This window comes from Alosa sapidissima, chromosome 1 (genome assembly GCF_018492685.1).
Source record: "Alosa sapidissima isolate fAloSap1 chromosome 1, fAloSap1.pri, whole genome shotgun sequence".
Lineage (NCBI taxonomy): Eukaryota > Metazoa > Chordata > Actinopteri > Clupeiformes > Clupeidae > Alosa > Alosa sapidissima.
Window position 1 is genome coordinate 16,449,392 of NC_055957.1, and position 17,913 is coordinate 16,467,304.

General features: G+C 43.7%; 1 protein-coding gene across 2 annotated transcripts in view; it reads left to right on the top strand.

The window, feature by feature from the left end:
- The first annotated feature begins 4,658 nt into the window (after nt 1-4,658).
- Nucleotides 4,659-17,913, top strand: part of gna11b (guanine nucleotide binding protein (G protein), alpha 11b (Gq class)) — a 55,629-nt gene continuing 42,374 nt past the window's right edge. The window contains exon 1 of one of the 2 annotated variants that reach the window (XM_042091879.1): nt 4,659-5,624. In XM_042091879.1, the coding sequence (XP_041947813.1) occupies nt 5,489-5,624 (136 nt within the window). In that variant the 5' untranslated portion in view covers nt 4,659-5,488. The remainder of the gene's footprint in view (nt 5,625-17,913) is intronic. The other variant, XM_042091871.1, reaches the window with a different exon arrangement.

Sequence of the window (17,913 nt, forward strand, 5' to 3'; positions counted from 1 at the left end):
ATGTAGAGGATGTGTGTTGGAGAAGATCCTGAAGACAATGTGCTGTGTATGTGGGGGGGGGGGGGGGGGGGCAGTGTGCAGCAAGTATGTAGAGGAGGCTTACTGTAGCAAGCAGTGTGCTGTATGTATGTGAAGTGATGACAGTGATGATGTAAGTGTGTGTGTTGGGGATGGGGGTGGGGTGGGGGGGGGGGGGGGGGGGGCAGAAAGGCTAGGCAATCAAGGACATGGGTAGATGGAGGAGAAATCAAAAATAATAAATAAAAAGTGTGCAAAAGTTGGAGAAAGTCAGATATGTGTGTGTGTGTGTGTGTGTGTGTGTGTGTGTGTGTGTGTGTGTGTGTGTGTGTGTGTGTGTCTGTGTTTTGACGTGTGATGAAATAAGAAAATAAATAAAAGGTCTGTAGCATAGGGAGAGGGATGTAAAAGTGCTAAAAGTCTTGTAGGTGTGTGTGGGTGTGTGTGTGTGTGGGGGGGGGGGGGGTCATGAGTAGGAGGCTATAGCTAACCTGAATTGTCCAATTATCATCGCTCAACCCAATCTATTTGTATTAATATTTTGTTTATTACCTATATGTATTACTATTGCATGGATATTTATTTTATTATTCCTTAAGGTGTTCAATTTCAACTTTTTGGAAATACATTGTGTTGCACAAAACATTTTTAAAAATATGTTTTCCATTTTTTATTTTCCATATGTTTTTTTCTTAATTGTTTACACACAAAATTTGGTACTTGAGACACAATGACCACAACATGTAACTGCACCAACCCCCTGAACCAATTCTGCTAAACTACAAGCACAATTCCTGCTTTACACTCAAATTGCAGTTCTAAAACACACTTTTTTCACAACACTACACACAATTCTTTGCATTTGGCACAATTTTCATGAAGAAATTTTTTTGTTTTCACAAGGAACACACTGCCATTCAAATTCTAAAGTTAATTGCCCTACTATGCACACGGACTCATCACATGGGCAAACACCTGTCACTCAGTTTTACAATTAGTAATCAGGGGCCGTATTCAACAGGCAACCTGTAGAGAGAGTGACGAGTTTTAAATACCTTGGTGTCCACATTACTGAAGACTTAACATGGACTGTTAACACTCAATATGTTCTGAAGAAGTCCAGACAACGACTCTACTTCCTTCGTCAGCTAAGGAAATTCAAAGTTTCTACATCCATCATGAAGGCCTTCTACACTTCAGCGGTTGAGAGTGTTCTAACTGGTAGCATCATCACCTGGTATGGGAACTCAGTTAGAGATTGTAGTACTCTGCTGAACGTACTATAAGAACTCAACTCCCTGCTCTACAAGATATCTATTCCAGAAGAGTACTCGTAAGAGCCCAAAAGATTCTGAAGGACTCTTCTCATCCTAACAATGGATTATTCCTACCGCTGAAATCAAGAAGACGCCTATGTAGTCACAAAGCCAGAACTGAATGACTCAGGAGAAGTTTTTATCCCCAGGCCATCCGAACTCTGAACTCACACTATACTGACTTTGCACACATTCACTCCTCAGCACTCTCAAACATTTCCCAACTCTGAACTCACACTATACTGACTTTGCACTCATTCACTCCTCAGCACTCACACACACACACACACACTTTCTCCAACTTTTGCACATCTCCATAGAACTTTTTATTGATTATTTTTGATTTCTCCTCCATCTACCCATGTCCTTGAATGCCTAGCCTTTCTGCCCTTTCTGTGCTACACAAGTAGTGCGAAGGACGGAAGATGATGAATAACTGAATAAAAAGGCCTAGCCTAAATCAATAAAGAGTAAGGCGAAACAAATAGCCTAGTAGTTGCAGCCTAATGAAACATATGGATTGATGCAGTATCTTTGCAACATTATTAAATTAATCTGTCACCATATGCCTATGCCTACGTTTGCAAAAAGGAGAACATTTTAATTTGATTCACAATGAGATGTATTTACATGTTGAGAATGAGTAGTTTTGGTTGTTGGTGGCGTTATTGCATCCCTTAGTTATGCCTACAATGCAAAAATGTTCCCTCGCGATTGGAAGCTCCTGTAGCCGCATAGGATTTCAAAACATCGCGACGCGAAATGCCACAAAAAGCTGTTTGTGAATAGGTCTTAGTGAGTTAGGAGTCCTCGACTTCTTTTAAGCTGTCCCAGACTTAGATGCTACTTTTAGGTCTAAAATGCTTCATGAATTACTTTTAGTGAAAAAAATTAGGACCATTATTTTTAGGAGTTGCTCCTAAATTCGCCACTTATAAGCTACTTTTAGCCTTAAAATTATTTGTGAATACGGCCCCAGAGCTTTAGCATAATGCTTGTGATGTGGATGAGGTGCTGTAGTCAGACCGAAACAGAAAAGAGGATGCAGCATAGTTTTTTTTTTACTGCAACTGTATACAGTAAATTCTTCTGTTGTTTTGTATGTAGACCAATGTATGTGCAACTTTATGTTGGTTGGGATGTACTGTACATTGTACACTGTACATTTTTTTTTGTGGGGGAAAATAAAATATATTTATTTCAGTGTACTTGTGTGTTCTATAAAAACAATATTCTCAAATATTTTACAACACACTTATGTATGTACTGTCTGTAGTAAGTGTAACACTGAACAAAAAAAGGCCTAAGTCATTATGATGAATGGAGAAGTGTTTTCTATTCATCATAGTGTTTTACATTGAGCATGTCATTGTTCAACTGGTTCTTATAAATGTCTGTTCATATGATGTTTGTGTGTGTCATTTGAAAACAAAATACCATTTTGAAAAGAAATAACATTGTTTTGAATGTAAAGTTTCATTTTGCAGGAGATTTGAGGGGTTTTGCCCCTTGTGTGTGTGTTTTTTGATTTGTGTGTAGAGTTCTGAGAGTACGAGGCATGCTTTCAGAAAATGTGTGTAAACAATCGAGACAAACTGTAAATATGTATCCATTCCTGGAAAAAAAAGGTTGTTCTGAAGAATGTGTCAATTTGTCCCATATAGGGACATAATTGTGTATATTAGTTATTAATTCATATTGATGTAAATAACTTTCTTCCAAGACAGAATTGCTCAATATGCTTTTCTTCAAAGATTTTGATTGCTTCAGATACACATTTCTACTCCTTAAAACAGTGATTTGGATGTTCAATCATTTCATAATATTAATAAAAGTACTGTAAACAACACAGTGCAAAGACAAGCACAGAAAAGAGCAGTGTTTTTATTTGTTGAAAATGAGTCTGCCTTTTATAGAATGTTAATTTTGCACAAATATGCAATACATTTAAATTTAATGGCCCAGATATTGAACATTTAGTTTTGGCCCGCTGCCCTCCACCCCGATTCGTTTTTGGCCCTTGACGGGGAAGAACTTGGGTAACCCTGAGATCGGAATTATGTTGCCCAATCTCAATGGGAACGTGTCGCTCAGCAGCATTGCCCAAAATGTTGCCCCGTGTATCATCACCTTTACGTTTGTGATAGCATAGCATAGATTAGAATAAGCATAGAATTTTGAGAAAAGAATAGTCTACCCTAAGGCCTACATAGCCCATAGGCCCTAGTTGAACAGGTTATGATGATTATGCAGATAAAAATCCCATATTTAATTTTCTACATCAAAATATTGTAGGCCACTCAAACTGTAGATTCGCCTACCTCCTCACTGTAGCCTAGGCTACAGGCTAGGCCTACTCTGTAGGTTCTCAACTTTGAATTGATTTTGGTTATTTGTAGCTGGGAGGGCTCATTCACCGTGAGAATTTTTATGATCTCTGAAACTGACTCAAGTGACTTAAAAGACTCAAATGATCCGTATCTGGTTAGTAAGTGAACCAAGAGATCATCATGAATCCGTAAAGATCGAGTTTACCAAGTCTAGAGTTATCCGAACTCTCACGGCTCCGTCAACATGGGTTTTGTGGTCCCTCTAGTGGTAGACTACTGTCATACATCCTCTTATGGCTTAGATGTCCACACGATGTCACTAGCGCTACGCCTACTCACCCTTGTGTGGTGCTGTGGTTTCAGATTATGCAAATAAAAGTCAAATGGATCAGTTTATCCAAACTGAGGTCCTAGAAAGCTGTTCCTTTAACTCATGCAAATAGGCTATTTGAATTTCACTCAAGTTCAGAAAATGTTGATTTACATATCATACGGTGTTTTAAGTTTATTTTTAGAAAAAAGTAAATAATAATAATAATAAAAATACGTTTAACGCAGACATAAAGTATTTGGCAGGGAGAAGAGCGATAATCTTTTCCATTTTCTAAATCCTCGGGCAGTTTAGGCTGCTGCATTTCTCCCTATTACAGTATGCATGCGTGAAGGTATCCACCCTTTGGAGTTGCCATCTTGCAAATTCCCTTTCCCTGGAGGAGCCCAAGCAGGCATGGGACAACCAAGTGTAGTTGGTGTGTGTTTTTCAGGTATAATTAGCTCACTGAACAACATTGCTCTTCCACTAGAATATTATTGACACGCCCAGACTCCGAAGCGGAGTTTGACCGAAGTGCTAGCCAGTGCTGTCGACCAAACATGACAGTTCTTGGAATCCGCCTCTAGACCGACCCCAATTCCCGCCTCTTTCGCTGCCATTAGCCAGCGTTTCACCCAAGCCCTGCACAAAATCCATTCTTTCCCTCCTGTCACTCACCGCAGTTGCCTAGTATCGTACATACATCATACTAGACTGTGTTATACTGTTTTCCACAGGAGGAAGAGACACCGTCATCTGCAAAAAAGTGGCAGAAACCATTCTAAAACCTAAAGCCCATTTGGCATTTCACGCATTTTAGATAGTAGCACGTATGTCAGCATCGCCGCCTTATTTGCGCTGCAGTGACATAAGAGGGCTTATTGTAAAATAAGGCCGCATTTTTGCGAATGGACATTTTTATTTGTATCGAATCCGTTAACGACTCGGTAAATGTGTGAACTGTGCCTTTTATCAAGACACCAGTCAGACATATTCTGTCCATTTTGTTGCTAAGGAGCAGAGGCTTTTCTTGGTTTGAGAGGTTGTAGACAGCGCGGAAAAGGTAGTCACGGATGTCGCGACAGTCCAGTTTGTCCCGTTGCCACCGGGACCCGTGTTGGTGAGCGCTCAAGACTGAAAGCCGTGGATCTGGGGGAGTGTCAGTGAAACGAACGAGAGGAAAGCCTGCCCTGGATTTCAATCATTTGCGAGATAAGGCCCGAACGCAGAGAGAAGGGACAGGGCCTCCTCCTTCGCCTCCTCCGCTTCGACGCTACCCCCTCATTCCCTGTTTCCTCCGTGATTTGCTAGGATTCGCACGCGGGTGAAGTTGGATACATTTCGGTGAGGACTTACTTGAGAGCGAGGCCCCCTGGACCCCCTCCCCCACTCCCTTGCAACCCCCTCAATCAATCTACTTTCCCAAATTTCGTGTGAGGATTGGGATTCCACAACCACCCAAGGTCCGTGTGGTTTAGTCCCGTCGAAGCCGGGCTCTCCAAACCAGGGGGATGACTTTAGAATCTATGATGGCTTGCTGCCTGAGTGAAGAGGCGAAGGAGTCGAAACGAATCAACGCAGAGATCGATAAGCAGCTTCGCCGAGACAAGCGAGACGCCAGGAGGGAATTGAAATTACTTCTTCTGGGTACGGTGTCATTTTGCTATATAAAAACTGTCTGTGTTTGTGTTGGTGGATCCTGTCGACCGTGGTTATATAGCTAGTTAGCGTAGCCACATAGAATCTAGGAGGCTAACATTTTAGTGGGAGTGTTAGCTTAAAAGCTAAAAGCTAGTTCACTTGCTAGTCTGCTAGCGAAACATCTGTAATGTAGATTGATAGCCAGCTGGCTAGGTGCAAGCTAACTTAGCTAGCTTGCTTTTTATGGTCCTGACAAGCTAGCCTAGCGGTAGCTAACTACTTCATTTCAGTCGGCCGAAATGGAGGGCCTCAACCTTTAGCGGAGAACACTCGCGTAAATCTGCAATGAGCCAATTAACATAATAGACTGTTGATTGATTTTTTTTGCCTTTCGCAGTATGTGTGGATATTGTTACAGTGTTTCTTTTTGACCAATTAGTTTTTGAAATTATGTCATGAATCTTGCTGTCTATTGACTTTTAAGCCATCAGTTTGTCTACAGCTAGCTCTTTGGCTATGCGATGTAGAAGACGGTGCTTGCAGTGGTTGTAAATCAGTTGGACCCATTTTTGAGGGCCGCAGATAATGATCTAACGAGATTACTTGTCCACAACGAACTGCCCCTCTTGTCACGGCAGATGGCTCACTGTGCCAGCTTTCTTGTGCGTGGGCTGTTTAACGTTAACGTTATAAAAAAGGGTTAACTTGTTCAAACCATAAACATGCCTATTAACAACGCTTAACGTTAACGTTACAACGCTTAACGTTAACGCTGCTTGATGCGTTTCATGTTTTTGACACGCTATTTTAATCTTAATTTTCAATACGTTTGCCCGCAATATGCCTAAACTATAACATGATTGGTCGTTATCGCCAAGGAAGTAACGTTAACCCTAGTCGTGTGTCGTCAACGTTAAATTGAATACATTGGTCATCTCTTATGTTTCAGTCCACCATGAAACACGGAATCTTAACAGGTAAAACTAGGCCAGATACTTATGCCAAATTCCAATTTACTGCTTCTTTGGAGATGATATGGCAAGGGGCCGGAGCATGGACTGTAGCTTCTGGACGTTACATCATAGGCTGACTTCGTCTGTCATTGGTGGTTAGCCTAATTTATTCTCACTTTCGAAGAGGCTGATCAGTGAATGAAAACGATTCTGGATTTTGGAACTGATGTATGTTAACCCAATAATCTTCTTAAGTGCTGCAATTGAGTCTTTTGGTGTTAAGTTTATGCATAATGTACCAGGCTATCTCGCTGAACAGTCCAGATTTTAAGACCCACTCACTCCGTCACCCAAAACAGGCACTTTAAAATTTAATGTGCCCAATGGTTGAAAATAACCATCTCTCCCCACTCTTAGTTGGCACTGGAAGACTGATAATGTAGGTCAACACAGTCAGTTAGTTTCTTTGTTCTGGATGGAGTTGTCTCCAGAGGCCCAAGTCAAATGGGAACCAGGGAAGAACTGGTGCCTCAGCCTAGGGTACAGAGTCTTAAAGGGGCTGGAAAGGTTGAAGGCACTGTGGATCCTCACAGTGCCTACACACACACACACACACACACACACACACACATACAGGCTATACAGGCTATACAGTGCTGATGCGTATGTGGGTTTGCCCACTTAGGTATCAGAGCTGAACAGCTTTTCCAATCATTTCCTATCAGTCACTAGCTCTGCACCGCAAAACACAGGCTGGCAGATAACTAACTCTTGCTCTTGTGCACATACAGACACACACACAAATGCACACAGACATACTCACACTGGGGGAAAAAGGGGGAGAAAAGATTAAACTCCAGGAGGATGTTGACTTTTCTCCAGACTAATTTTAAAACTGTCAGCATATGAACCCTGTGCACTGTCTTTACACTTCCTACAAACTCAAGCAGGGGACCAACGGCTCCTAACCTTACCACTCCTATCCCCCACCCTCCCACTCCCAAACACATCCCTACAGTTTTATCTCTCACTCAAGACTTTTTGGTACTAGCTCTTTGTCTGAGAACAGACATTTAGGTCGTTCGGTGTTTAACAGCCTCGAGGGAGGAGGAGGGGAGGCAGCCTCTCCGGGGTGGTTTGCGGGGTTAGGAGGGCCAGTTGGCATCAGAGAATGCCCTAATGCTCCCCATCAGGCCTTACACACCCACTGGCTGACCAGGTCTGTGTGTGTGTGTGTGTGTGTGTGTGTATCTGTGTGTGACCTATTTAAAAACTAGAACCTCTGAACCTACCAACAGAACAGTGTAGCAACAGAACTACCCGCACAGAGAGCGTTAGTGGGCAAAGGTAACAGTCACTGAGTTACTGTGTGAGTGTGTGTTTTCCTTTGTTCATTTTGTTCTTTCATTTCCTCCACAATCCAACTCCCACGCCCCCATATTGCATCCCCCCTCTACTGCCTCGTCCTCCCATGTCTCTGGAAAATCAGGGTGAAAGTGTTGCTCCCTTATCCTGTTACTGGTGGATTATAAACAAATTAAAGAGTGTCTGGAAAAGACTTGGGATTAGCCCTGGTCTTAGCTGGCTATGAGTTAGGCAGGGTAGCAGCTCAGGGCCCAGGTACAGCTACAGCCAGTGTCCAGCAATCCAGTGTCCTGTCCATGTGCCCCTTCTCATCCTGTAGGGTTGCATGTGTTCATCTGTTTGTTTACTCATTTGCACTTGAACAAATATCGATGGCTTCCTCTAACCATGTTCTTGCGTGTACCTTCTGCTGGGCAGCTGTGCCAGGCTAGGTTGTGCATAGATGAGGGACTTAGGCTACCGTCTCTCTATCATGCGCGCACACACACTCAAAGAAACCCACCCACACACCTGTTGTACTCAGTGCTTTTTTTCTTGCTGCGAGGTGTGTATGCAAACTCCCTGTTTCTAATGGGCGCATTTTTAGGAGTATTATTTTGAAACAGGAAGTCAGAGTGACACTTGGGACTTCCATGTGGATGACTTAGCTTAGCCTGACTTAACCAGAGTCTGAATGGATATCACAGGGCTGGATGTCTATGCAAATTTGCATCCACTGTGCATTTAAGGTTTGTTAATGACGTGGGAACCCCCTAACCTATCAGGACCCTGTCAGGCCTTGGATAGTGTGTTTGGTATAATATGTATGATGTATGGCATGTTTTTTTATATATTGAGCACTGCACTGTACAGGTTTGTTGATGTGATAGGTGGTAGAGTGAGACACACACACACTCTTCTTTAGACTCTTCTTTTCACTCTTTCTTTATGTCAGAAATGGACTTTACAATTAGATAAACAAAATGTACCAAGCCATGAAGGTTTAGGAAGTAAAGAAGCTTTTAGTAAAGCTGAAGCCTGCACACGTTACCATTAACAGTTTGTGTTAGGCCTTGGTGTTTATAATGAAGTTGTTATATTGGCAGTAACACCATGTAGTACTGGAGTTGTTTGAACCGTGGGGTTGGGGTGATCTTCCCTCACAGCCATTTTGGTTTGAGATACTGCTGTTGATGCTCTGTGGTTGGTGGGTGCAGAATCTCCTCTCGTTCAACCATGCTGAGGAACCTATGTATGGCATGCCAATTGCTGTTGTCGTTGGCATGGTGGGCACACATGGTATTCACCCCCACCTTCCTCCATACTCCTTATAACCTGTAAAGCAACTCCATACTTGCCCCACAGCACCCCTGATCCTGTAAAAACAGCCCTGTTGTCCTGCCTTCCTTCCTTTTTTATTCCCTAGCTGCCTTTTTCTGGACTCCTTAAGCCCTCAGCAATGTTACTCTGTGCTCCCTGAAGCATAATGTTGCAAGGCCCACTTAAAAAAAAAAAACTCCACCATGTCTCACCTCCCTCTGTTTTCTCTTCTTTCCTTGGAGCCTGATCTGAACAAACCCAAAAGCTGTTTGATTGCCAAAGGCAGTGATTTCGACACACCTGTTTCCTTCCCAACGTTGTTAATCCATGCATCGTTCAGTGGAAGTAGCTTAAGTAGTGGTGTTAGGCAGCACACTGAGCATACTTTGTACAGTGCAACACCTCACAAATGATGGACTTATTTGCATTTCCCTCCGTGTCTCTGTCTCCTTATAGCCTAGGCCTACATCAGGGTAATATGACTTCCCAAACTCATTAGCTAGCCTGCAGGGCAGCACAGTGCTACATTTCGTTTCCCCATGAGCGTTTTTTTTCTCCCTTCATTGCACAGAGAATTGAAATCAAAGGCACCCACGTAAAAAAAACCTCCTTCCTATTCTGATAAGGCAATGGCTTGTGGTTTTCATTTTGAGTCAGAAAACAACCAGCAACCACAAGGAACTTCCTTGAACTGAACAAACTCTCACACCTCTCCACATTGACAATAATCCAATAAGTTCTATATTGTTGCTTGGTCTCTGCAGTATACTGTACCTATTAGCATGTAATTCTGTGCTTCGCCCAGATCAATAAGATGTTGCATCTTATGTCTAATGCACTGGGGTGCAGGGCTGATCCCATTTACAGAGATGCCTAAACGTGTATTCAGCAGCTGGTTCTTGGAGGCATCTGCGCTATGCCTGGACTGGGTCTGGGTCAGGGACACTTCTGTCTGAAACATCAGATGCTAAGCCTCTGCTACTACAATCTGTGAGTTGGTCTGCTTCTGTCCTCTTACGGATGTGGTATTTCGTTCTCCTATGCCGCCACTTTATATTATGTGTTCTGCCTAAAACCACAATTTGCCAGACCTGCTCATCAGGTTGGCACTTACCATAACCCACTGTGCTCCTCCCTCCGAGCCCTCCCTTTGGCCAGCACAGACCAGACCAATCACAAGCACTCATGAGAATGGCTGATATCCTAAGGTGGGGATCACATTAGCCAGTGGCAACGGCAGGTTTCCTATTGTTCTCTATGGTTCGGCAGCGGAACGGTGGCAACGCTGGCGTAGCGTTGAACAAGCTGAGCGTTGAACTTGGTTCAACTTTCAAAGCGCAACGCGAGCGTATTCAATTGACAAACCGTTTGTATTGCTTAGGAACGAGAGAACTTTTTATGGTCTGAGCGTTGCGTTACGTTTGCCACTGCCGCTTGTCGCTAGCTGATGTGATCCTCGCCTAAAGACCATATACCTGCCTGGAAGCACCTTAGAGAGGGTTATTTAATGAACCTGAGTGGCTTCAGTAGTATTAGTGGTAATGTGTCCCATTAACAATAGCTGACTATGCTCCTTATAACCTTGATACCCTTGATAGCCACAGTATGCCAGGTGATTTCTGCTATCAGCTTAAAAGTCTACCTAATGTGTGTAAATGCTGAAGGACTGGACCAGACAGTGTTCTCACTGGAGAAGAATGAAACCGTGCTCTTCTTGATCCCTACTGAAGTCTCCTTCAGCCAGATTCAGCAATCGTAACGGATGGTTTTGGGTGTTCTGGATGCTTGACTTTGATGGACACTCTCTACGTTTCTTCCAGTGGCCGTACCCCCCCCCCCCCCCCCCCCCCAAACATCTTTGCAAGTAACATTTCTGACCTTTGGTGTCAGTTATGCCACTCTCAATGCTTCACTGCCCCCCAACTCCACCCCATCACCACCATGATGTTTCTTCCCACTGGTGTCAATGCTCCACTGCACCTCGAGCCCTTACCTCCGCCTTCCCACGACCACCAACACCTCCCCAACCACTGTGCTGTGGTGAACTCCCTGGCCCACTGCGCCATATGAGGCCAGGGCCACAGGACAGGGGCTAGTCTTGGCAGGCAAACCCCCGTGTTGCCTGTACTTGGTCAAAACAGCACACCTCTGCAATTTTCCGAGAGGCGGGACCGTTCTGGGTGGTGGTGGTGGTGGGGGGTTGTACATAGGCAGTGTATTAAGGAGAGCAAGGGTAAAGGAAGGAGGGTTGGATTAGAGTCTGCACGTCCCCCATACCCTCAACACACACACACACACACTCCAACTGTCTATCTAACAATTGGTACCCATCAGTGGGCACATGACAGATTAGCACCATGTACAGGCCGTGAGCCAACACAGGTTTTCCTGCTTCAATCAGATTTTGTCCCGCCTCTACCTCCCGCCACAATTTTTCAGTACTTGTGTTCATGAAAAACATTGTCTCCTAACTAGCCTTGAAGTGATTTGACGATTGATATTTACATGATTTTAACATCACTTTTTATCCGTCTTCTCAGATAAAAAACATAGGTTGAGTGCCTCTTTCCATAAGACCCCCTTTACCTCTCCCCTCCCTTCCCCCCTCCACTTTGCTGAAGGCAGGAGGGATGCATAGGAGGAGGAGAGAACATGCTAGAAGTGACCTCCCCAACCGTTCCTCCTCCCTGCACCAGTTTACCATAAGTAGGCTACATCTGACACAATATGCGGACCGGCGCCTCCTCAGCTGAGACTGCTGGTCCAGTCCCCCTAGAACACTTGGATAGAAGAAGATGGAGAGAGTTACCAGAACAGGGAAGGGAGGAGTGAAAGAGATGGAGGGGGGGATTTAAGAGAGAAGTGAAAAGGAGAAGGGAGAAGTGTGAGGCTCTTTCGTCATGTGGCTTCTGAAACAGGATAGAGTTAGATGGGCCTTGCCCAGGTGAAGAGGGCAGGAGATAGGCCTGGACAACAGCTTACACTGGACCTTGGCTCGATCAGAACCACATCCATCTCCAAATCTGATCCTGTTGGGAAGGGTTCTGTGCAGGTTCAACCCTAGTTAAGGGTGCAGACTAGACTTAGATGGGCTTCATATTCATCTTCCCCAATCACCCACAACCACCAAGTCTAGTATGTGCTCAGTGGTGAAGGAAACTTATTTAGGCCTCTTGTCCTGACAGTCACTGTAAGTTTGGGGAACTATGAGTTTCACTCTCTCACACACACACACACACACACACACACACACACACACACAAACCAATTTGCACTTTCAGTTTTACTTATGTTTTTTTTTTGTCTTGTATGCATACTTGTGTGCTGCAAACATTGCCACACACACACACACACACTCATACAGCTCAGCAAATACAAAAACTTTCAGGTATTTTCCAAAGGCTCCTTCTTGTCAGATGGTCTGTGTGCTTTGATCTCTTTATGCCTGCCACACATTAATCTTATTCCCTAGCTGTCTCCTATCCTTCCTCCATCTTTTGTCCTCTCATTTCCCATTTCTTCATTCCTTTGTCTATCTATCTGTTACTCCCTCTGTCTATCTGTCACTATTTCATCTCGTACTGCTGCTCACTCCCTCTTCCCATGCAGCCACCTGTCAAAGAGGTGTGTTAGTGTGTGTGTGTGTGTGTGTGTGTGTGTATGTGAGATTGTTCGGATATGTGTGTTTGTGCATTAGAGATGGAGGTATTACTGGTTTAGCAGAGCACCACGATATAATCCATAATGCCTGTCATATTGTCTTGTTTATTAAGTATTTACAAAAGCCATTGTTGTTGTGTGATTGTGTGTGTGTGTGTGTGTTGTAAAAACTGTCCACTCCAACCAAATGATCCAGCTTGAGCTGGAGTTGGCCAAAGCTCCACAGGAGTGCACAATGCTGCAGGAAAATCATGTAACACGTAGTTGCCAAAGTAGTTCTCTTCATTTTAGCCAATGCAGAAGGCAGTGATGCCACTTTTGGCCTTTTCACACTTCCGAGTGGACCTGAAACTCAATTAGAAAGACTTCTGTTGACACATTTCTATGGAGCAAATACAATGAAATAGCCTAGCCTATAGGGGACCTTACCAGTGTGACAGTGGTTCGATGGTAAGTTGCATCAGTGTGGTTATGACATTGAGCATTTTGGCCACTGCAATTGTGTTGATGTGATTGGGCTCCCTGTTGGCTGCGGTTCTGATGGCAACTAGTGCTGAACCGGTGGTGAGATCCGGCCTGGTTCGAGCCCATATGTGGCCCGGGGCAGCCCGATGTCTGGGGGCATGGAGTCCGTGCCGCACGAGTGGTCTGCCAGTGTGGAAGAGTTTTCGCTCAGCTCAGGCTGGTCTGTTCCCATCCGTTTTGATCAAATAAGGCAATGTGGTCATGACTGTGCTCTTGTGACGAGCTGCTTTGACAACTACACACACACACACACACATAAACTTTTATCTTTCCTCCCCTTTTTTGTGGCAGCCATGGGAGGATATCATTCTCTGCCTGCCTATCCAGTGCCAGCCAGAAAAACACACACACACACACACACACATTGCCATATATACTCGTTCACACACACACACTTTTTTTTATTAGCTGAGGCACCCAGGGCACCCTGTTCTAGCACAAGAGTCCAGTAGGGTCATGACCTCAGGCAGACAGTGGTTCTATTAATACAGGAGGTGAGGCCCTGCAGGAATCAGCTGTGTGTGTGTGACGGAATGAGCGCAGCGGGAACGTTAATTGAGTACGTCTCTCAGGTGATGCTTATGCAAGCCCACAGGGAGCGCCATCGCTCCTGTTCTCACCTGGGACAGGAGGGCAGGAGAGGAGAGCAGCCCAGGTGAACGAACGAGAGAGACACACACCACACATCTTTCTTCATTTTCTTATTGCTGATATGAGTCCTACCAATAAAAGTAATTTATAGTTTATTCACATGAATTCTTTAGTATTCTCACTACATTCATATGATGTGCTTAACAATAACTTTGGAAATGCTAAATCCAAACTATTAAAGCAAGTATAAGAAAGACCAGTCCCTGATGGGGTGGGGCAAGGAGAGCATCTATGCCATTGGAGGAAGAAAGGCAAGATGGAGTAAAGATGAGAGGAACGTGAGTGGTGTGGAGGAGATGTGGATGTGGGATTAGGATTAGGGATCTTAAAAAATGGAGCCCAACAGTGAAGGGGAGACACAGGAAGTACTGACACTACAGGAGGAAGGGAGGACAGCTTGGCAGAGGACCAGAAATGGAGATGAGGAGAGCGAGAGAGAGAGAGAGACTGACCCAGGGATAACGAAGAGAGTGAATGAGACCAGAGATGGTTGATAAAGTGAGATGAGAATGTAAAGGAACCATATGCAAGATTGTGGCCAAAACTGGTACTGCAATCACTTTCAAATTACTGTAGAGCGGTGTATCCCCTCCTCCTCCCCCCTGACTCGAGGTTCCAACCCGGATGCCGAAACACTACTGACTACTGACTACTGACGTGATTAGTAGATAGGTGGAGGGTGGTGCATCAGGCCAAAACACAACATCAACATCAGTTGAGGGCTGCAACTTCACTTTTTAAATGACAATATCCTGGCCAGACTACTGTTGTCAGTGATATAAGTATTTGAAATGAACATGATTTCTTAATGTCTAGTGACATATCAGGGCCATTTTATGATTAATTGAAATACATTTCTTACATGCGGTTCCTTTAATTATTTATCCCGTGTCCAAAATAGTGTTTCATTGGCATCATACACAAGCAATGACGATAAAACAGTACACAAAATTATATTTATCTTCTCTTATTGCTTATTCAGAGAAAGTTTTTATGTTTTGACGTTATGGACACACCTTTAGGAGTCTGGAACTAGTGCCATTTCGTTCCATTGGCGAATCCCTTTATCGTGGTAACTACCGACATTTTGACGAGACATTGGCAAACGCAAGAGACAAGGAGCTGGAGGGGGAAGGCCTACATGCGGGAACAGAGAGAGAGGGCAGGTAAGGATGGGAGGAACTGAAAAGGAGAGTGGCCTCCCTTGTGGGGTGGGTTAGCGCTTACGGCAAGTTGCCTTGAGCCAAACTCTGGTCTCTGAGTGGGTGGCTGCAGCAAGAGATATGTGGATGAGCTGTGACAGCCATGTTGGCTCTTCAGCTGATACTGGCCGCCATGTTGGCTCTCCATTTGATGCTGGTAGCCAAGTTGGCTGTACAGTTCATACTAACCATCATGGACCTTTTCCAAACCGAGACCCTATTCACACCTACTGTTACAGAGTGAAGAGTGAACTCCATTTTGTAGTGACACTCATGAAGGGGTAGGGTTACCTGCATATTTCAAACCAAAAATAAACAAACAATTGTCTAAAACAAGCCTCCACACTGGCACTGTCTCCATATCTTAATTAAACAAACTATTAACTAGACTATTTTGCACTCTCTCACTAAAATCTGATAGGGCAACAAAATATGATCCCACGTGACCCTAGAGACATTTGTTAAAGTGGTGCGGCTCCTTTTGAGTGCCTAGTGAGCGATAGCAAGTGTGTGCTTCTCAGCAAGAGAGGAAAAGAGAGAAGATGCTGCTGCTGCAGAGCCTGTCTACTAATTGCTGCCAAAGCGGAGTTAGTGAAGGATATGCATTGTTTAAATTATTGGCCATTGAATAAAGCGGTGATTTCTCGCACAACATCTCTTGCATTTACCTGTTGCTCATGACCTACTGTTGAAGGGAATTGGGTGCTGACTTCGGTCTTAGAGGATATAATGATCTGACTAACGAGCAGAGGCAGGAAAGGGTAATATTTCTCAGTAAAAATGGCAAAATGTGAGATAACAAAACACTATGCAAATTAGATTTATCTACTGAAACAAAAACTCCAGAGTTTGTTTTGTAGGCTACATATCCCTAATTAGCGCGAAGTGCAGCGCTACACCAACACACCAGCAACTACACTCAACTAAGTGTATGCCACATGTATAGTTTAGGTAAGCTATAGTTTAAACGGAGAACCATTTGGGCGAGGGTAATAGCTGCGTAGGATGTTGTTTGTTTTTGAAGTGCAAGACTGAAACAAGAGTCGCAAGTAAGCTATGTGAAAGCATTGGAGCAGCTAAGCTACTATGAGTTAGGTGAAAGGGTGTAATTAAGTGGTGTGGGTGGGTGAATTTTTACGAGCACGAGTAAATGGGCCCACTATCAGTATCAGGCCATCCCTACTTAAAGGTATACTATGCCTACTATTTGGGTATTTTTGGCGAAAATACATTTTTAATTTTACTCTGCTGTTTTAAATAGCCTAAGTCTTACTTCTTGTGGCTTGTACACAATGAAAATGCTTTTGTGGAGGCGAAGTTTTTGTCTGTTGTTAATCCTATCTCCAAAGAGCTACATCTACTGACAAGGTAACGTTTCATGATCCTCGCAAGATGTCTTCGGGTTGACTATTCTTGAAGTTGTATGGCTGGTTCTCTCGTTAGCAACTCGCTACGGATATGCTATATGGCTATGCTAGGGGAACGATTCCACAAAAGTTTGTTTACCATCAGATTGGATTTGTGAAGGTGAAAATCTTGCATAGTGTACCTTTAAGTTATGCTGCTGATATCAGTTTCACTTTTATGATGTTAATTACGCTTCAGTTAACAAATACTGCCATGTGGCCTGAAAAACAGCAGGTTGGGTTATGGTGCTGCATGGACACGTAAAAACTTGCACATGCTCGTTAATTGAGCATCGATGCATACTCTTACAGCATTTTCTTTTGTGATAGTTGTGGATGAGTACCTTTATTTTATCAGATGGTAGAGATGCCCATTCTTCTTGACTAAATGCCTCCAGGTCCTGTAAATTCTTGGGTGGTCTTGCATGGACTGCAAGTTTGAGATCTCCTCACAGTGGCTAAATGATACTGAGGTCAGGAGGCTGTGATGGCCACTCCAGAACCTTTTTTACCGCTGTAGCCACAGACGGTTCGACTTGGCCTTATGCGTCAGATCATTTTCATTTTGAGAAAGTCCAAATGTGTCCCATGCGGATGTTTTGGGCAGATGAGGGCAAATGATCCTCCAATACCAATACTCCAACATGCTGCATTTACCTTCCCTGTGTCTTTATAGCTCACATACCCCCAAAACATCAGAGATCCACATCCATGGGATGGTGCACTTTTCATCATAGGCTTTGTTGATTCCTTTCTAAACATAACGTTTATGGTTGTGACATGAAGTAATTTTTTTGGTCTCATCACTCCAAATTACTTTTGAGTTCTGAGGCTTGTCTAAATGCTGTTTGCCATATTGTCAGTGTGCTGTTTTGTGGCATGGATGCAGTAATGGTACCGGACTGTGCAGCTCATTTTTGCTGAAGTGCTTCAGGGTTTTGCTTCTTTGGTTCCAGACCAATGTTCTTTGTAGTTGAGTTGTAACAGTGCTGACCAGCATTTTCCAATCTTTGGATATATTTTTCTATTCTTGATTTATACAGTTCAATTGCCTTTTTCCCCCGCAGATCTTTTGATATCTCTTTTGCTTTCCCCATGGTTCATTAGCCAGCAAAGTTAGAGGGTGAAATGAGGTCTCAAAAGAGCTATTAAACTCATTGACCATATACATGCACTAATTACAATCAAACATGTCATATGTGGGAAAACTTGCCTTTAATAGCAGATTAAACCT